Source organism: Sparus aurata, chromosome 10, assembly GCF_900880675.1.
Source record: "Sparus aurata chromosome 10, fSpaAur1.1, whole genome shotgun sequence".
Taxonomy (NCBI): Eukaryota; Metazoa; Chordata; class Actinopteri; order Spariformes; family Sparidae; genus Sparus; species Sparus aurata.
In genome coordinates, this window is record NC_044196.1 from 21,305,624 (window position 1) to 21,323,510 (window position 17,887).

The following is a 17,887-nucleotide window of genomic DNA, read 5'->3' on the forward strand; positions in this document are numbered from 1 at the left end:
CGAGGAGAAGTTTCCAAACCTCTTCTCAGGAGGAGAAACAGGGCAAAATGCTTCAGGCAGACTAAGAATGTCACAGTCCAAGTTAGAGATTTATGTTGCACACCAGCAGGAGAGAGAATGATACCACAGTGTTCCTCCTCTGGAGTTGACTCCACCCTGACCAAGAGGAAGCATCACTCCATTGTTCAGAGACATGCGCCAGCCTCTGGTTTGAACTATGTGGAAGAAGGATTCACACTGCAGCAGGATAATGAGCCCAAACACACCTTAAAGCTTTGTATGAACAACTTGAAGACCAAAGAAGAACCAAGGAGTCCTGACGATCATAGATTTTCCTCCACAGTCACCTGAGCTCAACCCCATCCAACATTTACGGGTGCACTTGAATAGTGAGAAAGCCACGCATTCAGTGACACCACAAGAAGTAATACTAAGAAATTCTCAAAGATTTGACTTTTCGCTCAAAATGTTTAACTGATATTACCAGTTGTGACGAAAAAAGAGTAGTGTAGTACATTTGAAAGAAACCCTTCCAGGGTCGACTTTCAGAACTGCTATATACTCTGATTTCTGACGAGGTCGATCATTCTTCCATAAAACAATTTAATTCCATGGATTGGCCAGATGTTGCTGGTTAACTTTGTTTCAACAAAAACATTGCTAGTCAGTGTAACCACAGTAAACTGCCCAAATGATCTCTTGGAGTTTAAAGAAGAAAATAGGACTTGGCCTAGCTGCAAGAATGTCAAATCTCAAACATGACTTATTCTTATTTCTTGGTGGGTCTGAGTGGGCAAACTAGAGAATGCAACCTGATTCCTACGTTAACAGAGGTGATTTACCAGAAGCTCTGCCAAGTGCATGCTGTCATTAATGCATAAATTAAGACTAAGATATTCTCAAAGATTCGACTTTTCGCTGAAAATGTTTAACTGATATTAGCAATTGTGATTAAAAAAAAATAGAGTGTAACATTTGAAATACATTTAGAATAGATTTATCTTGAATAGTAGTCAATACATTTATGGCAGCCTGGCAGCAGTGTGGCAGCCTCCCTGCTCTCATCCTCGCATCTCTGCTGTGTTGTTAGTGGGCGGAGCCACAGAGCGAGATGCAAGTGACAGACCCAGGCTGTCAGGAGGAAGCACCAACACCAGATGAGAGGAAACCACAGAGTCCGCTTCACTGCACATACACATCATTTTACAGGCAGCACCGGAGAGCCCAAAAGAACAATTAGGCGCGTTCGCAGAGGAGCTGACCGAAGGTTCAATTCGTCCGCGTTCTCGTGTCACAGGAAGCCCTCCTCCCGCCCCTACTGACCCACAAAGTAAACAATTCTCTGGCAGATGGAGAAACAGGCCGGAGCTGCCGGGGCTGCGGATGGAGCAGGCCCGAACAGAAAGCCCTGGGGTTCGCCGACCAGCGGACCAGCAGCCGGAGACTCCCTGGACAGGTGAGTGGAGCGTTTTATATACAAGAATACGCCAAATTGCGATGTGAAATGTCGCCCTTTTACGGGTTGTCCTAAAATTCCACAATATGGCATTTCGTATCAAATATTACACGAGATATTTCCTGAATCGAGAGGGCCGTCCCTAATTCGGCCGAGATCCGAAACAGCCAGCGGGGCGTGTTCCCACGAACATGTCAACTTTGTCAAATTGTTCAGGAGTATTTCCGATAAGCTGCGGCCAACTGATATTTTGACAGCTTTTTGACTGGAGTTTGGTCTGACGGTACGGTAGAGTAGCTGCAATACAAGAGCTAACAGCGAACAGGCTCCGAGCTTATTTAAACTGCCATGCTGTATAAAAGCAGAGAGAAGACAGCCTATCTTGTTTCACGAACCAGTACCAGTACCATGGACCTATCAGTGACCAATACGGTCCAGCGGTGAGGGGAAGCTAACAGCTAGCGTTAGCGTAGCTTAGTAAAACCGACCTAGCTTAGTGTGCCATTGAACTGGGGATGAGATATCTCATTGAACTGAGTCTCAGTGTAGGATGGACACTCAACAGTAATGAAAAGTGGCTCAGACAGAGCCATCAAACCTGAACACAGGAGCTCACATCACACCAACATCTGGAAAGCCATCTCACAACTGTCAACAGGGCCTTGCCTAAACCATGTAGGGTCCCGGGGTTAGTCAAGCCCCCCTGTATTACATTTACATTTCTAGGGCATTTGGCAGATGCCTTTGTCCAGAGCGACTTACAGTAATTCCTACATGCATTCATACAAACTGATAGCAGTGGTTGTACCGACCAGCACACCAGGAGCAGTTTGCTTTTCAGTGTCTTGAATGAGTATAAATTATCTGAATTATAATCTCAAATCTTCCTAATACAATCTTAACTACAATCTTTTATGTACATGTGTTATAACAGTATTAATATTGTTGTGTATAAATATATTGTTCAGGCTCTACCACAGACAAGGAAACAGGACCCCTAACATGCAGTTAGCCTGAAATGTCAATGTTGAATCAAGTTTTATGGAGAAAATGTTTTTTGGTTTTCCCTCTTGACGTCCTCCGGCTGCTCTGCCTCAACTCTCTGTGATTTACTGAGGTTCCTGGAAGCAACCTGTAACTGCTGCCTACATGTAGCTGCAGGATATCTCTGTTTGCTGACTCTGCGAGTTGCACAAAATACTAATTACTACATAACATTGCCTTAGTTTTAGTCATGTTATATTTAGTCGACTTCCTTCTTCAGTCTGTTTCTCTCTTCTGAAAGTTTCTAGTAACAGGTGACTAAATGCACTGCTGCCTTGAGTAAACTTGTAGGTTTTTCTTGGTTTAAACATTGTTGGAAACATCTGGGATGATGGAAGTACAAAACTCAACAACATATAACAATGTATATGATAAAAAGTCTCGTCGCTTTTGGACATTTTAATGCAGAAATGTCATATATTATGTCTTTAGGGCCTTAAAAGTACACTTTAAACAGCAATTAGGGCTTATTTTAGCAACAAAGCTACCGGTCTCTGTCAACCAGGAAACTCCGTAAATCACCTCGGTACTCGGTCCAGATGTGTTCATTGAGAAGCTGCTGGTCATCAGCAGCAATTAAAGCTATCTGTCCAGAGAGGGCAGCAGAGAGAAAACCAGGAACATTCTCTTCACAAAGCATGACCCAGTTTAACCCAAATCCCTCCACTCTGGTGGCATTCCACTTTGTATACATCCATGGTAGCGTCATAATATAAAGAAACCATTCATTGGACAAAATATATATGCAGTTATGATTTTCCAGGAAGTTAAAAACTCTGAAATACCCCCCAAAAAACTTGCAAAATGGCTTTTTCGCCACTATTGGGCCTGATATTGGTGTGTGCACTGGGTGAGACATGGTGCAAGCCATTGGTGATAATATGGGAACTTTAAGATAAGTGGCAATACCTCAAAAACAATAATTAAATTGATACTCCATTATAAAAGTAATAAAAAAATGCTGCTTCTTCAGAGCATAAGAAAAAGGGAGGGATATGGCTTTTAATGTGAAACATCAATACAGGAATTGTTTATTTTTACATTTCTTAAGAGTAATTGCAAAAAAAAAAGGCAAAGTAATGGAATTTGTAAAAAGTAACTTGTTTTTGAGTTGTTAATGCATATCAGTGTTTTAACGGTCTCTTTCTGTGCAGTCCAACAGGTTCACATGTAGAGTGGTGTAAGCAACTGATAGCCGCCACCATCTCCAGTCAGATCTCAGGAACGGTCCCACCTGACATTGGTAACAGGGACATCAAGGTAGCTAGCAGACACACGCAATCTCACGCTCACACACACATGCATTGTCACTCACGCTGACAGTAGTACTCATCAGTTTGTGTTTCGTAACTGATAGGCTGGGAGAAGACCAGATTTCCTGGTAAGGCCGCCAGAAATGGCGACGTGTGTGTCCGCGTCCGTCAGCGTGCGGGTGAAGCTTTGTGTGTGTTTTGTGTGTCATTGTTTAGAGGAGCCGCCGTTAAGCCGCTGGAGAGTTTCTCCTCCGCTTCTGTTCATCAAAAGCTCGCTTCCTATGGCCAGGACTGTCCTCGGAAGCACATGTTTGGTTTATTGAAAATCAAGTAGACAGGCTGGAGAGAAAAAAACACATCTGCATCCAAAATTTACTTGAGATAGGGGTAACGTTATGTGTATTCGTCCAGAACCCACATTCATTACAGTACACAATTTTGAATTTGCTGTATGAAGCATGTGTGTACAAAAATGTGCATGCTTCTTTTACTTATACACATTTTTGTGCCACCTGCACAGCTTTGACAGCAGAACAGTTATTCTCTGTTAACCTGTCTGTGGAATGACATGTACAGTAGCTAATGAATGAATGAATGACATTGTGATGAGTACTGGGTGCGGAGTGCGGCGCACTGGGCAAAGAGGTGCTGTTCAGACCCTGAATTAGTCTTGGGTGTGTTTTGGGCAGAACATAAATCAACTGTGTTCATGGAAATGTTTAAGATACGTCAAAGCAGCCTGTCAAATCATAAAATCCGAGTGTATGAACGGTGTGAAAACGCCTGTGTAGGAGCATCTTATTATCAGTCCTTTAAATATCAGGAAACAGACTGCTGCTTTGACTTTAGACCAGCTTTTTGTTGGTCTATGGCGCTGTTACTTTCTGCTGCCTCAAGATAGCAATCCTCCAATCAGTGCACCTGACCACACCTCATTTTAAGACAAGACATTTCAAGACCAACATGCCCAGGACAGCCCACACTGGTTGGCGCAGCTACATTTGTTATTCACACAGCGTGGGCGCCGGGCGTGGAAAAAAACAACTGTGTTGATCTGAAGCTAGCAATGACACTTGCTTTACGCCAAGCATAAGGTAGAGCCCTGTGTCTGCTTAGCTGTTCTGCAGCTCTCTTCGTATGTTGGAGCAGGTTTCAGCCGTGTTTGCTCGGATATTTGTGTCAGAATTGTGCTTGAAGTTGCAGCGCAATTTTTCTTGTTGCAGTCGCTTTGGGCTGTTGTGTGTTTGCAACCATCTACTATATTTCACATTGTCAGTATACATACATTACAGATAGATTCTTCAAAAGAGTGAGACAGCAGTACAAGTAACCTTCAGTTTGATATCAGACAGTGAATATAGCTGTTTCCATTTCACGTGTGTTTGTGTGTGTGGGTGTCCTGTTCACTCTGTGTGTTTAACCTCCAGGTGTCCAAGAGGCTGATTCCCAGGGTAAGAGTTGTAGTCTCATCAGCTTGTCGTCTGATAACTGTTGGACATTCAAGACACACAAATAAACACAAAATGTCTATTGGCTAATCCAGCTAAATTAAATAGCACCTGCGCTTTTCTGCACTGATTCAAACATCATATTAAGATCCACGTTAAGCCGTAAAGCACGCGAAATATATGCAATGAATAGGTGAAAGTAAATGTTGTTATGGTTTCTTTGGTCATGAACATTGTTGGAACGAGCACAGGCTGTTTCCTCTAAACCAAACGGGATGTGATAGTGCTGCGAAGGCGTATGAAAGTGACTTCAATTTGTCAGTGACGTCTGAGGGCACACAGAACAGAGTTAGTGTTCATGCATGCTTCCTTCTTTCTCTCTCTCTTCGCCTGTACCTTTCTCATGGCCTTTTTTCTTTCTTTTTTTTCTTGATGAGGCTTGTAAGACTGACGAAAGTAAACCAGAGCAGCACTCAGATTTCATAACCACACCGTAGTTTGATTTATTTAATAAAAAAAAAAAAAGCTTTGTAGCAATAGTGGGTTAGAATTTTCCCATGAACCCGCCATCGCCTAGGGTCTCCATAAAGACCGCTTTCTGTATGAAAGTTGAGCAGCTATATGTGCCGGCTTACCCCAGAGGATTACTGGTACCTGTGAATGTAGCTTGCGATATGTAGTCATCGTATTTCTACAATTTAACACGACATTTATGCCTAGCTTCTAGCTCACAATGTTAACAAAGGTAGAAAAAAAAAATCTGCGCTGTGACTCAGGCCCACTCCAAAATCTAATTTTACTTTTTCTCCTTTGTGTCAGTATCAGTATCAGCCCAGCAACTCAAGTATTGGTCAGGTCCTCACTGTGTTATCAGTGCAGATAAGGATCTTATTGTGCAGATTGGACATAGCATTTTGAATACAGTTTCTTTGTCATTATTGCACGAGTTTTCATTTGCACTATATGTTCCATTTTTTCAGTCACAGGGCTCCTCGGTGGACAAACTTTTATCCATCGTTGTCAACAGTGTTTCTGAATAAGTTCTAATATATATTCAGCATTTCTGTACGGTTATTTCTTGTTACCAATTGGTCAGAAGATATGCCTATTCTGATATCTGGGATAAGTTGATATTGCCCAGCTCATATATGTATCAGTCCAGCTGTAATTGGTATGAATTGTGATTGCGTATATTTGATGTAGATTCCTGGAAAATCAGTTGAGAGACAGTTCATGGCGGAATATCAGATGAGACTGACTGCTTTCTGCAGATGTATTGAATTAAATAACTGGCGGATCATAGTAGACAAATAAATGGATAAATAAATTGTCGTTGCCCCAGGCAGTTAGTTGCTCAAGAGCAAATGGGTAGTGCTGAGTAGGTGAACCTGCACCTCTCCAGCTAGCAGGTCAAAAATCACATACATCTATATCAACCAACACCTTTTCTGGGGTCTGATGAGTGTCAGCAATCGGGCGCGTTCAGTTCATACTGCAGTGCCAGTTCTGCTACCAAAAATGGCCAACTAGGCGTCTCGCATTCCACGCCCGGCTCCAAGCCAGCGAGCCTGGCTTCTTACCCATTTAAAGTTTGAGAATAGGTTGAGATCGTTTCAGCCCCAAGACCTCTAATCATTCGCTTTACCAGATAAAACTGCAAGACTCTGAGCGCCAGCTATCCTGAGGGAAACTTCGGAGGGAACCAGCTACTAGATGGTTTGATTAGTCTTTTGCCCCTATACCCAGGTCGGACGACCGATTTGCACGTCAGGACCGCTACGGGCAGAACGACATACTGCACAGGAGTGATTGCATTGATCAGGAGGACTTCATGCTCATCTAAAGTAAAGGGCTCGACAAAGCTAGTCATACTTGTGGACTTCTGCCATCTGACTCACATGAGACACATCGTCGTGTGAATGCAGGATGTTTACAGTGTTGGGTGGAGGCACCTTGTCTCTCCCTAGAAGTACACACTGAGCAAGTGGGGAGGGACAAAATTAACTGTACCTTACATAATATAGAGTAATGTCAATTTACGTATAGCCTATTTTCTGTTTTTTCTCCCTGTTTTTCTTTCTCTCACTTTCTCCACGCTGGCTCTTCTCCCGCAGCAAGATTCACAGGATGAAATGCATTGTTACCATGGAGAGGGTGATTCTGAGCATCCTTCCAATGCTTCGGCAAGTCTCGCTCTGTCTGTCCCTTCACCTGTTTACTTCCTGTTCACTCTGCCCTCGTCCGCATGCCTCATTCCCGTCATCCTTCCCCTTCTGCCTCGGCTTCCTTCAGTGCAGTTGTCCCCAGGAATGACAGGAAGTAACGCTTGAAATATACAAGTTTGGAGTTTGGAAACCCACTTTCTAATGAAAGATTTGATTTGCATTATGGGAAATGTAGGATCCAGTCTTTTTGGCGCCTGACCCATGCTAGGGACTAAAAGTCAGGATATTTAAGTCTATTCTATCACTGACCATTCTTTTTTTAGTCTGTCTCTCATGACTCTCTCGATTTCTCCCTCATTTATTGTTCTATGAACCGACATGTACGATTTCTTATCTTGCTGATTTTCTATTTAATTATTTTTCCTTCTGTAAAGGAAGTTAATTAACAAGTGACTGTGCGAAGAGCTTAAAGCAACATTATGTAGAAATGGGCTTTTGTGCAATTTGGCACAGTTTAGTGCAACACTTTTAGTATATTCCACAGACCTATAATCGAAGTAGTCAAGTAGAGTTCTGCTGTTTCCCAAGTCGAAATTTAAAAGAGCTTATTGGTTGTCTTCAAGTTCTGTTACATCTCCAGTGTCTGACTCAAGACCCATGGATCTAATAAGGGAGATCTGGATACAGTGTCGGAGGTGGAGCCCTGTTAATCCCTACCAAAAGCTGCTAAGCGGCACACGAAGCCAATAAGTTCATCGTTGTGGGTGTAAAATTAGCCAGACATTCTGCGTTGTGGTGCCTTGAGAGAATTCTGCTGGTCGAGCTGGCTAACGTTGAACGTGGAAGCTTCAGGGAAATTTTGACAGCCATTTATTTCCCTTGCAGCGATGGTTGCCGTGTGCGTCTTATCATCAGAATGTTCAGTGATACTCTTGTTAGGTGTCGGTTGGGTGTTGTGGACCCCTCTGACTGGTCTGTGTTCCGTACAGAACCTTCCAGCTCTGAGATACGGGGCGCAGGTCAGAATGGCCCAGAACCAGGTTCCTCTGCTACCAGGAGAGACCATCCAGACTACAGGCAAGTTCACTTTATCTACCCCTGTGTCCATGTGTATAATGTATTTGACCATATCAGTCATTTCTTAAATTTCCTATTTTATTTGTATGCATGTTAGGGCTGGATATCACCAGGTACCTCGCGATACGATACTATCACGATATTTTGCTCACGATAACGATAATATCACGATACAGCGATTCTGCGATAATTGATATATTGCAAGAAATTTCATCCATGATACATCACGATATCTGTGTCACTGAAGAAATTCAGAATTTATTGACTGCACTGAATCCATTTCACAGGAATTACAAAACATTGTCAATCAATTTCACATGAATGACAGCCAAGTAAACAAAGAGTATATTGCACAGTGACTCTTCTTAACACACACACTGACTACAACTATCATTAAATATCTATATGTGTGGGTTTCAGAGCTACTTAAACCATTTTTTAAATTTTATTTGGTTGTATACCTATGTTTGAATAAAGATAAAGCTGTCCTCCGAAGAGGGGTGGTGGTGGTGGTCCAAAAAAAAAAAAAAAAAGTTTTTTTTTTTTTAAACATTTTTAAATATCGATATTTGGCACCAGTGTATCAATAACGTACCTCCAAGACGAAATATCGCGATATATCGTAGTATCGATATTTTGGCACACCCCTAATGCATGTGCCAGTTGCCTTTTTATCAATACCTCGTCCTTGTGTGTATGCTTGCAGTCGAGGATGTGATGTACATCTGTCCATTCAGTGGTCTGGTTAATGGAACCCTGACCATCACGGACTACAAGCTGTACTTCACCAGTGTGGAGAGGGTAATGCGGATCTCATGAATTCACCCATCAGAGCTCTGTTGCTTCTCTCGGTATGTGTCTGTGCCGCCACCGTGCGCTAACGTTAGCCTGTGTTGCACCCAGGAGTCTCCGTTCATCCTCGACGTGAACCTGGGAGTCATCAGCAGGCTGGAGACCATCAGTGTGTCCAACCAGGGAGAGAACACCAAAGGGCTGGAGCTGGTCTGCAAGGTAAACACACGCACCGAATGAGAGATAATCTGATGCATTTTACATTCCAGGTCGACAAAGGCAGTAAAAACAAAATCAGCAAACCCTCAAACTGGAGATGGTTGAACCAGAGAATTAACGAAGCCGTAAAACACAGGATCATTTCAGAAATTACTGCGACCAGTCTGTCATTTCTGTAACACTGATCTTTTTACTTTCCTTTCCACCTTGCCAGGACATGAGGAGTCCCAGGTTTGCCTATAAGACGGAGAAAAGCCATCTGGATGTGGTGGAGGTGCTGGCCAAACATGCATTCCCCCTCTCCCACAGCCTGGTCAGTCATTTCAAATGTGTTCATTAATACTGACTAGATATGACGTGTTTGTAAGCTTTATGTTGTTTCTGCGAGCTCTCTGTACATTTTGTCACTGTGACCAAAGTGGCTAGAACAGTATGAAGTTAACAACAGCTTGTTAAGCGCATGGAAGTGCCCAAGCCATACAAAAAAAAAAAATCCTTTTGAGTTTTGATCGTGACTGAATTGTTCTGTGACATCCTCCGGCAGCCCCTGTTTGCCTTCCTGTACAAGGAGCAGTTTCCTGTGGACGGCTGGAAGGTGTACGACCCGGTGGCAGAGTACAGACGTCAGGTAACCGCACACCAGCTTTAAAACTCTGCAGTCTGCGTGAGGATGTATTACAGACTTCACTGCTTATTTTATATTTGCATATCTCATTTATCCACCAGTAGACCAGCAGTCAGGTAAGTTAAGTTGCTGTCAATGACACTTAAGGGCCCACACAACCAGAACATTTTCTCTCTATGCTGGCAGTCGGCTTGGGAGCGATGCATTCAAGCGCCTGTGCACTGAGAGAAAAAAAATTTTGCTTGCTGGTTTATGTGTAACATTAGCTAACACTACGGTTACAGTGTAGGGTGATAAAAGCCCAAACACTTACCATCGCGATCAGTGTTGCTCCAACGACTGGACTTCTCTGTGTGATTGGTTGCTGTCGATGGTGCCTTTAAGGGAAACTTAGCCCATTTTTAGACTTTGTATCACTGTGATGTGGGTAGTTTAATGTCAAACTTCCCTCCATTTAGCCTGATCCCTGCTCATTTGTGTCACCCAACGTACTTGTGCCAGCCCCGGGGTTCAAACTATATATTGTGCTAATGCTTTATTTTTGTATCCCTGCTACAGACTCATGTAGTATAGAAGTCTGGTCAAGAGAATTTTACATCAACTGTAAAACTGCAGTGCTGATCAAATATTCTCATCTACATCCTGTAGTTGCATTGCCTTTTTCTCACTCCCAATGTATTCAGAAACCTATTTTTAGTTTACTGTTTAGCTGTAATACGGCAACAATTTAAGACCAGGTGGCCGGCATATTATGCATTCTGAATACTGCTGCCCCTTTTCTCTGTTTTCTCTGGTAAATGCAGCACCACTTTCAGCAGTATTTGCATCTTTCTACTGCACAGGCGGCACAGTTTTATGAAATACTTCTTTAACAGTAAGTGGAAACAATCAGTGAATGAAAACGAGAAAACTCAAAGCAACAGAGTTTAGGTAGTGTAAATGTATCAAGACGCCTTAAATCAAATAAAATCAACAGCTCCTTCTGCAGTGGAGGTAAACAAAGGCCCTTGCTCGTATCCGAGAATTGCCTGTATAAAAGTTAAACAGGTGAAGAATTTGCCGGGGTACGTGCGCGATGACAGCGCGGGTTTCTATGTAACTGTTATATACTACTGTATTTCCCCACAGTCTTCTAATGGTTCCTTGCATGTGTTTTTTTTTTTTTTTTTTTTTTCAGGGCCTCCCTAATGAGAGCTGGACCATCAGTAAGATGAACAGCACCTATGAGCTGTGTGACACCTACCCCTCCATCCTGGTCATCCCCACCAACATAACGGATGAGGACATCAAACGAGTGGCTGTGTTCAGAGCCAAGCACCGCATACCGGTCAGTCTGAGGAGAGACACATGACGCTGACGGCCGAGGTTCACAGTTTCATCCTGACCTTGGAATCAGCAGTTGATAAAAATTGATAATAGGCAAAATGATCATTGATGCCTAAACAAACTAGTCAAAGTGAACTAACAGTAGCCGTTTTTATACTGGGCAGCGAGCCGCCAATTTGGCTGTCCTTTTTACATGTTGCAAATGTGCCACCTTTTCTATCTAAAAGGGGCTAGTGTGTGTGTGTGTGTGTGTGTGTGTGTGTGTGTGTGTGTGTGTGTGTGTGTGTGTGTGTGTGTGTGTGTGTGTGTGTTGATGGTAATGAAGGAGCGTGTCAGCCAGTTCAACAGTTTAGGTCACGGATGTTTCCTCCCGGTCCTGAACTGGTCGTGCTCTTCCCGCAGGTCTTGTCCTGGATTCACCCAGAGTCCCAGGCCACCATCGTGCGCTGCAGCCAGCCGTTAGTCGGACCTTCAGACCGCCGCTGTAAAGAGGATGAGCGCTTCCTCCAGATCATCATGGACGCCAATGCGCAGTCCCACAAGCTCACCATCTTTGACGCCCGGCAGAGCAGTGTGGCAGTCACCAACAAGGTACGACACGGGCTCGCCTGAAGAAAAAGGACGCACCTGTTATCCCTCCCTCTAGCTTCACCTTTATAATACACTGACGGATTTCTCTTTTCAACTCCTCCACCCTCGCCTCTGACCACTTCTGATGCCTCCGACACGTGCAGGCAAAGGACGGAGGGTTTGAGAGTGAGAGTTTCTACCCGAACGTTGAGCTGAACTTCCTGGAAATCCCCAACATCCACGTGATGAGGGAGTCTCTGAGAAAGATGAAGGACGTGGTTTATCCCACCATAGATGAAGCCCACTGGCACTCGGCCATTGACCTGACGCACTGGCTGGAGTACATACGGGTAGGTCACGTGCACAAGAACGCAAGGTGAAGGATAAATGCACCCTAGAAAACTCCAGGGGTTGTTCAACACCTCGGAACTTATATAAACTGTAGAACTGCAGAGTGTGTGTCAGGAATATGTTGTCCTGGCAATCGGTTACACGTGTACAATGCTGTGTGTAGCTGTTGTTGGCAGGAGCAGCAAAGATAGCTGATAAGCTGGAGTCCGGGAAGACGTCGGTGGTGGTCCACTGCAGTGACGGCTGGGACAGAACGGCTCAGCTCACCTCTCTGGCCATGCTGATGCTGGACAGCCACTACCGCACTCTCAGAGGGTTCCAGGTAACACACTGCATCACGGCATCAGCTATATACTGTAGCTCTCATCAGCACAACAGAATAATGAGCTGTGTGTGTGCGTGTGTGTTTGTTCGCAGGTTCTGGTGGAGAAGGAGTGGATTAGTTTCGGTCATAAGTTTGCCGCGGTAAGGAACGCAGGAGTTTCTCTGGTGATATTGGGTTGTCTTAGTGGTGAATGATTGTTACAAACAGTAAAAAAAACAACAAAAAAAACGATGTTTGGGGTGCGTTAAGGCACGTCTGCTGAAAGTCTTCTTTTGCGTGTTTGCAGCGCGTGGGTCACGGTGACGAGAACCACGCTAACTCCGAGCGCTCGCCCCTCTTCGTCCAGTTCATCGACTGTGTCTGGCAGATGACTCGACAGGTCAGTCTCCATCACCCAAGCCGTGTCATAATAAGGCGCACGCTCGCTCAGTCGTTCCAGACGAGCCAGTTCATGAGTGCATGGGCTCAGCTGTAACCGTTTGAAAGCCGCCACTCTCATCTCGCTATCGCTTCTGCTCCTCTCTGCAGTTCCCTGCAGCCTTCGAGTTCAACGAGCTATTCCTCATCACGGTGCTGGACCACCTCTACAGCTGTCTGTTTGGTACATTCCTCTATAACAGCGAACAGGAGAGGACAGCCAAGGTTTGTACCATTCCTACCTTAATTAGGGTGATGAGTGTGGTAAGAGATGGGTCTCGTTAAACTCTTGTGTTCTGTCCTGTCGTGTGTAGGAGGTGCAGCCCAAGACCATGTCCCTGTGGTCCTACATCAACAGGTAAGATACCTTTCAGAAGAGTCAGTAGAATAATCGGCTGGAATGATTCTCTTAACAGTTGAGTGTTTTCTCCTACCAGCCAGCCGGAGGACTTCACCAACCCCTTCTATGTGGACTACGAGCACCACGTTCTATATCCACTTGTATCCTCCAGACATCTGGAGCTGTGGAGCAGCTACTACGCCCGCTGGAACCCGCGGATGAGGCCACAGGTACCCCTCCCTCTGTGATAGGAGACGGTGTCTCTGCCTGTCTGTTTACATAGAGCTCGCCTTTGACAATTATCAGTAATCATGATGAAGCTATTTTCCTTTACCCCTGCTGAAGGAGCGAGAAGGTGGGAAGGGGAAGGGATTCCCTTCGTGTCTGTGACATACTCTACACATACAGACATTAAAACTGTAGTGTAAACGCTGCTGTCAGCAGGTCGCTTTCAGATCTATTTTTTCTGAGAACCAGTGCGCGTGGTGGCGAAAATTGGCGAGACTCTGAATCTGTAGATGAAGAGCTGCTGCAGCCTTGCTCGACACGCCGGCAGTGTGGCCGCTCTAACCCGTTAACATGGACGCTGAAATGAAAAGCAAGACGTTACGCAACGCCCACGCGGCGCTCACAAAGTCGGTGTGTCCAGCCTGTTTGTCTTACCAGCAGACAAATGGAACACACACACCAGGCGTTAATCTCTTCTCCAGAAATGTGTCAATTCTTGCGTCCTTCAGTTAGAACAAACTTTTTTTTATGTTTATTTGCATAGAGTGCAGATGAACACCGCTTTTGTGATTCGAGAAGCATAATGAAATTGCTAAAAGTAATAAAAGGTAATGTTGGGCTACAAACAGACGACATCACAGTCAGGTGATGCTACATTATTCTATACACTTTTTCTTTGTAAATCAATTATGGGTGTAGAAAGCTGTCAGAGTTAGAATATTTTGCAACTAAAGTGGGCCTGTAAAGACGGAGTAGTGAGTAGACGAGCCTCTGTGTTCGGTGTGATGCGTTTAATGTCCCCGACAACCTCTGTAGTCTCATTTAGACACTTGTTTACAGCCGCCTTTTTGAAGACACGTCAACGCTTCATAGTTCACATGCGGGGTGTTAACTGACAAATTTTACGGCATAGAACAAAACATGAACTGTTCTTCAGTCTTTGTTGACCACAGACCTTATTTCAGGCATTTAACCAGAAACCTATTCAAAAAACCCCATCGACTTTGAGACGAGGGCCACCTAGAGTGCGAAAAAAATATTTTGGGGGGGATTTAAGGACTCATTCCTGTGGCATTCTATTTGGACAATTATGTAGCATAAAAAGCGTGCCACAAACCACAGCATTTATAGCCTAACCTCGTTTACTTTTCCCCTCCCTTTGAAATGACTTTGTTTGAATAACATTGCACTTTTCCCCCCCTCATCTTAAATCTCAAAAAGTGGCCATGATACAGCGATAGAAAGCCAGCACGCAGTTTATGTCTATGTGTTGTTTATGTAGGATCAATTTAGACCAGGATGTCGGTTGGTCGTTAGAGTCTTCCTCCTCCGAGAAGGAAATTACACCTCCCTGGATCTATTTTTTGAGCGAGGCATGTGGAGGAAGGCTTCCGTTGCTGACGCCGCCGATGTGTGATTGTGTTTCAGGTGCCGGTGCACCAGACCCTGAAGGAGCTGCTGATCCTCAGAGCCGAGCTACAGAGGAGGGTGGAGGAGCTGCAGAGGGAGGCCTCTTCCCACTCCCTGTCGTCCTCCTCCGAACACTCCACCTCCCCGTCACACACCACTGGAACCCCACTGCACTCGGTCGTCTGAGGCCACGTTCAGATCAAATCAGGCGTCGCTGCGATTTTAGCAAAGGGTCGCGTTTGGGGTGCGGGAGGACACAACTGGAAGAGAGTCATCGTTTTGGCCTGTGAGCTCTGCAAAAAAAAATAGCGCTTGGTATCCAACTCCCGGCTCTCCTAACAGAGAGGCTTTGTGCGTTACAGCAAGTTTGTATTTCTCCTCCTCTGCCGGTGCAGCCTTCTGGCAGCATGATGTCGACTGAGGCATCGAGCAACGTAATAGAAACTCTGAGTAATTCGGCAGACCTCTGAATGTTTGTGCATGTGTCCTTTTTACGGCCTTGTATGACAGTGTCTGTTTCACGTCAGCCACCACGAAAAACTTTCATCATACGTTTTATATCAGTCGGCTGTATTTGAGTGCCCTTTAATACCTCTGTCTGATTGCAGGCATGTGATTGGCCGCCGCAGCGTGACGTTGTGTTTTCCAAAAGGTGTTTCTGCTTTTAAATATTCACCGTGGGGGCTGCTGAATTCTTTTTTTTTTTTCGGCCACCCTTGCAGCCTGCAGCCCGAGCACATTACCCGCACACTCAAGAAAATGAAAGTACTGGCGTTATCGCTGCAACGCCTGATGTCGTTTCAATGAGACCTGACACACACACACACACACACACTCACGCACACTCGCACAGTTTAATGCATGTTTTATCCTGCTACTGAGGATAACACTGTTTCATAAAATAAGGGAGGCTTCAGAAGAGATTCCTAAATTAAAATTCTCTCAAGGAGTTTGTAAAGCGTAAGAAAACCCGCCCAAAACAATCCTCAGTGACCTAACTGAACCTTCCTGTAATTATTTGTATTGTTTACACAGCCTGGAGTGTGTGTATCTTATGATTCAGTCTCTGAGGTCATGATCTCACTTAGACTCGACCATCAGTTCCATAAAGTTGCTACAGTTTTTGTCTGCCATGTATTTTTATTGTCATATGAAGAATTGCTCCTCTTTGTCTCAGGGCTGCGTCATTCACATGACTGCAAGAAGGCTTCCAGTGACGTGTTTCAGAAGTTGCCTGCAGCGTATGCGACTGCACGCTTCCTCAGAGTTTCTTTAAAGCCTCTGCAGCTGTGGCCGGAGGCTTTATGTTTTCAGGTTGTCCATCCAGAGGGCACATTTCACGTCCCTGTTTACTCAATTAGGTACAAACGTTCACTTGGATCCAAGGATGAGCTGATTAGATTTTGGAGGTCAACGGTCAATGCCATTGCGACCTCATGGTGCCACCTTGACTGGTGCGTGGAGGCGTATAACCGCGATGGTCCTCTTCATCGAGATTAGAAACGTTGCTGTGAGCTGTGCCATAGTTCTCTCCAAACCAATTCACTTTTAGAAACCTTAATATTATTACATTCGGAGTAATGAAAAGAATGCATGCATGCCAATCCTTACCTGAACACTGCCTTACTCTGCGTATGTTCCGTTATTTGTATAAAAAAAAAAATAGTCTCTTTCATTTTGCTGTCCGATCAGTGTTTTTTTTCACGAACTAACCAAAGTCTGTGTCTGTAGCAGCGGTCCAAAACTGTTAACTAATGAGTGTCTGACTACTGATTCATTGACTGAAAGGTCACTTTAAAAACAATGTTCAAACAACATGCTTTTTTAACTTCCATCATGGTGTGATGGATGTGATTTTAGAGGAGTACATATGAAAGTATTGACAGGTCATGAAGATATTTTAGTCACCAGAAACCAGGAGACATCTTTGGTGAAGAGACACCTCGACTCACCTCAGTTTCCTTTGAAGTCTCGTCTCATCTCATCATCGAGTGTAATGTGCTTTATTTTGGTAGGTTTCACTGCACTAGTGAGAAGGTATTTGGCTTTAGGAAGTACTGCAGTGAAAATGATGTCTGCGAGAGAAGTGCCATGCCAGCCAATTATAAATACAATCACATGGTCAGCACTCAGCCATAATGTGAGACCACGTGATCACTGTTTTGACTCTCCTCATGTTACCTTCATTTAGTTATTCACTAGAGGATTAGGGCCACTGAGATTTTGACTTTAAGCTCAGAATTCTGAGTTTTAAGGGGGGAAAAAATGTGAATTCTGGGCAAGAAGTCCAATTTTTTCCAAGTTTAAAGTCAATATTCTGACATAAAACTCCAAATTATTTTTTTTTTTCTGCCAAAATTTGTCTTTTTCCCCTTACAATTATTTTTTAAATTATTATTATTATTTTTTTTAAATTCTGAGCTTTCTAGGAAAAAAAAAACCTGAGAGTATCCATTAAAGAAAGGCAGAACTGAGATAATGGACATTTTGGGGTTTTTTTTTCCTTCTTTTATTTCGAACGAATGGCCTTAATCCTCTTTCATAAGCATAAATACATTCTACGTTCAACCAAAATTAGCTGTAGAATGAGTTGGTTAAACTTGTGAACATAATATCAGCAACATCAGAGTGTTTTTACATCGGAATAACACATGTTTTATTCTTTCACCACTTAAATTACACCATGTACCTACCTGTGGCTTGTGATCATGTAAATCCCGTCTTTTTTTTAAATGTAAATTATGTGTGTCTCATTATGTGAAAAACCCCTAATGAGCCGTAATCACTTCTGACATTCCATTTCAAAAATAAAAAAAAAAGAGAAAGAACTCAAACTTCCAG

General features: G+C 43.9%; 1 protein-coding gene across 5 annotated transcripts; it reads left to right on the top strand.

Annotated features, from left to right (window-relative positions):
- Nucleotides 1-1,106: 1,106 nt before the first annotated feature.
- Nucleotides 1,107-17,874, top strand: mtmr1a (myotubularin related protein 1a). 5 transcript variants are annotated; one of them, XM_030431370.1, is made up of 19 exons: nucleotides 1,107-1,456; nucleotides 3,655-3,760; nucleotides 3,858-3,881; nucleotides 5,181-5,204; nucleotides 8,356-8,443; nucleotides 9,150-9,244; nucleotides 9,347-9,454; nucleotides 9,669-9,767; nucleotides 9,999-10,082; nucleotides 11,257-11,406; nucleotides 11,808-11,996; nucleotides 12,140-12,325; nucleotides 12,490-12,648; nucleotides 12,744-12,791; nucleotides 12,938-13,030; nucleotides 13,180-13,293; nucleotides 13,383-13,426; nucleotides 13,506-13,638; nucleotides 15,065-17,874. In XM_030431370.1, exons 1-19 carry the CDS (start codon nucleotides 1,350-1,352, stop codon nucleotides 15,230-15,232), a joined length of 2,019 nt encoding a protein of 672 aa, XP_030287230.1. In that variant the 5' UTR covers nucleotides 1,107-1,349; the 3' UTR covers nucleotides 15,233-17,874. The 5 variants fall into 5 exon arrangements, with proteins under 5 accessions (XP_030287230.1, XP_030287228.1, XP_030287229.1 ...); XM_030431368.1 differs by lacking the exon at nucleotides 5,181-5,204 and adding an exon at nucleotides 7,316-7,384; XM_030431369.1 differs by lacking the exons at nucleotides 3,858-3,881; nucleotides 5,181-5,204 and adding an exon at nucleotides 7,316-7,384.
- The last annotated feature ends 13 nt before the right edge of the window (nucleotides 17,875-17,887 follow it).

Coding starts and splice junctions, on each gene's coding strand:
- mtmr1a (XM_030431368.1), top strand. CDS start 1,350: ATGGAGAAACAGGCCGGAGCTGCCGGGGCTGCGGATGGAGCAGGCCCG. Junction 8,444..9,149: donor AGAGACCATCCAGACTACAG/GCAAGTTCACTT, acceptor GTATGCTTGCAG/TCGAGGATGTGATGTACATC. Junction 12,792..12,937: donor TCGGTCATAAGTTTGCCGCG/GTAAGGAACGCA, acceptor GCGTGTTTGCAG/CGCGTGGGTCACGGTGACGA.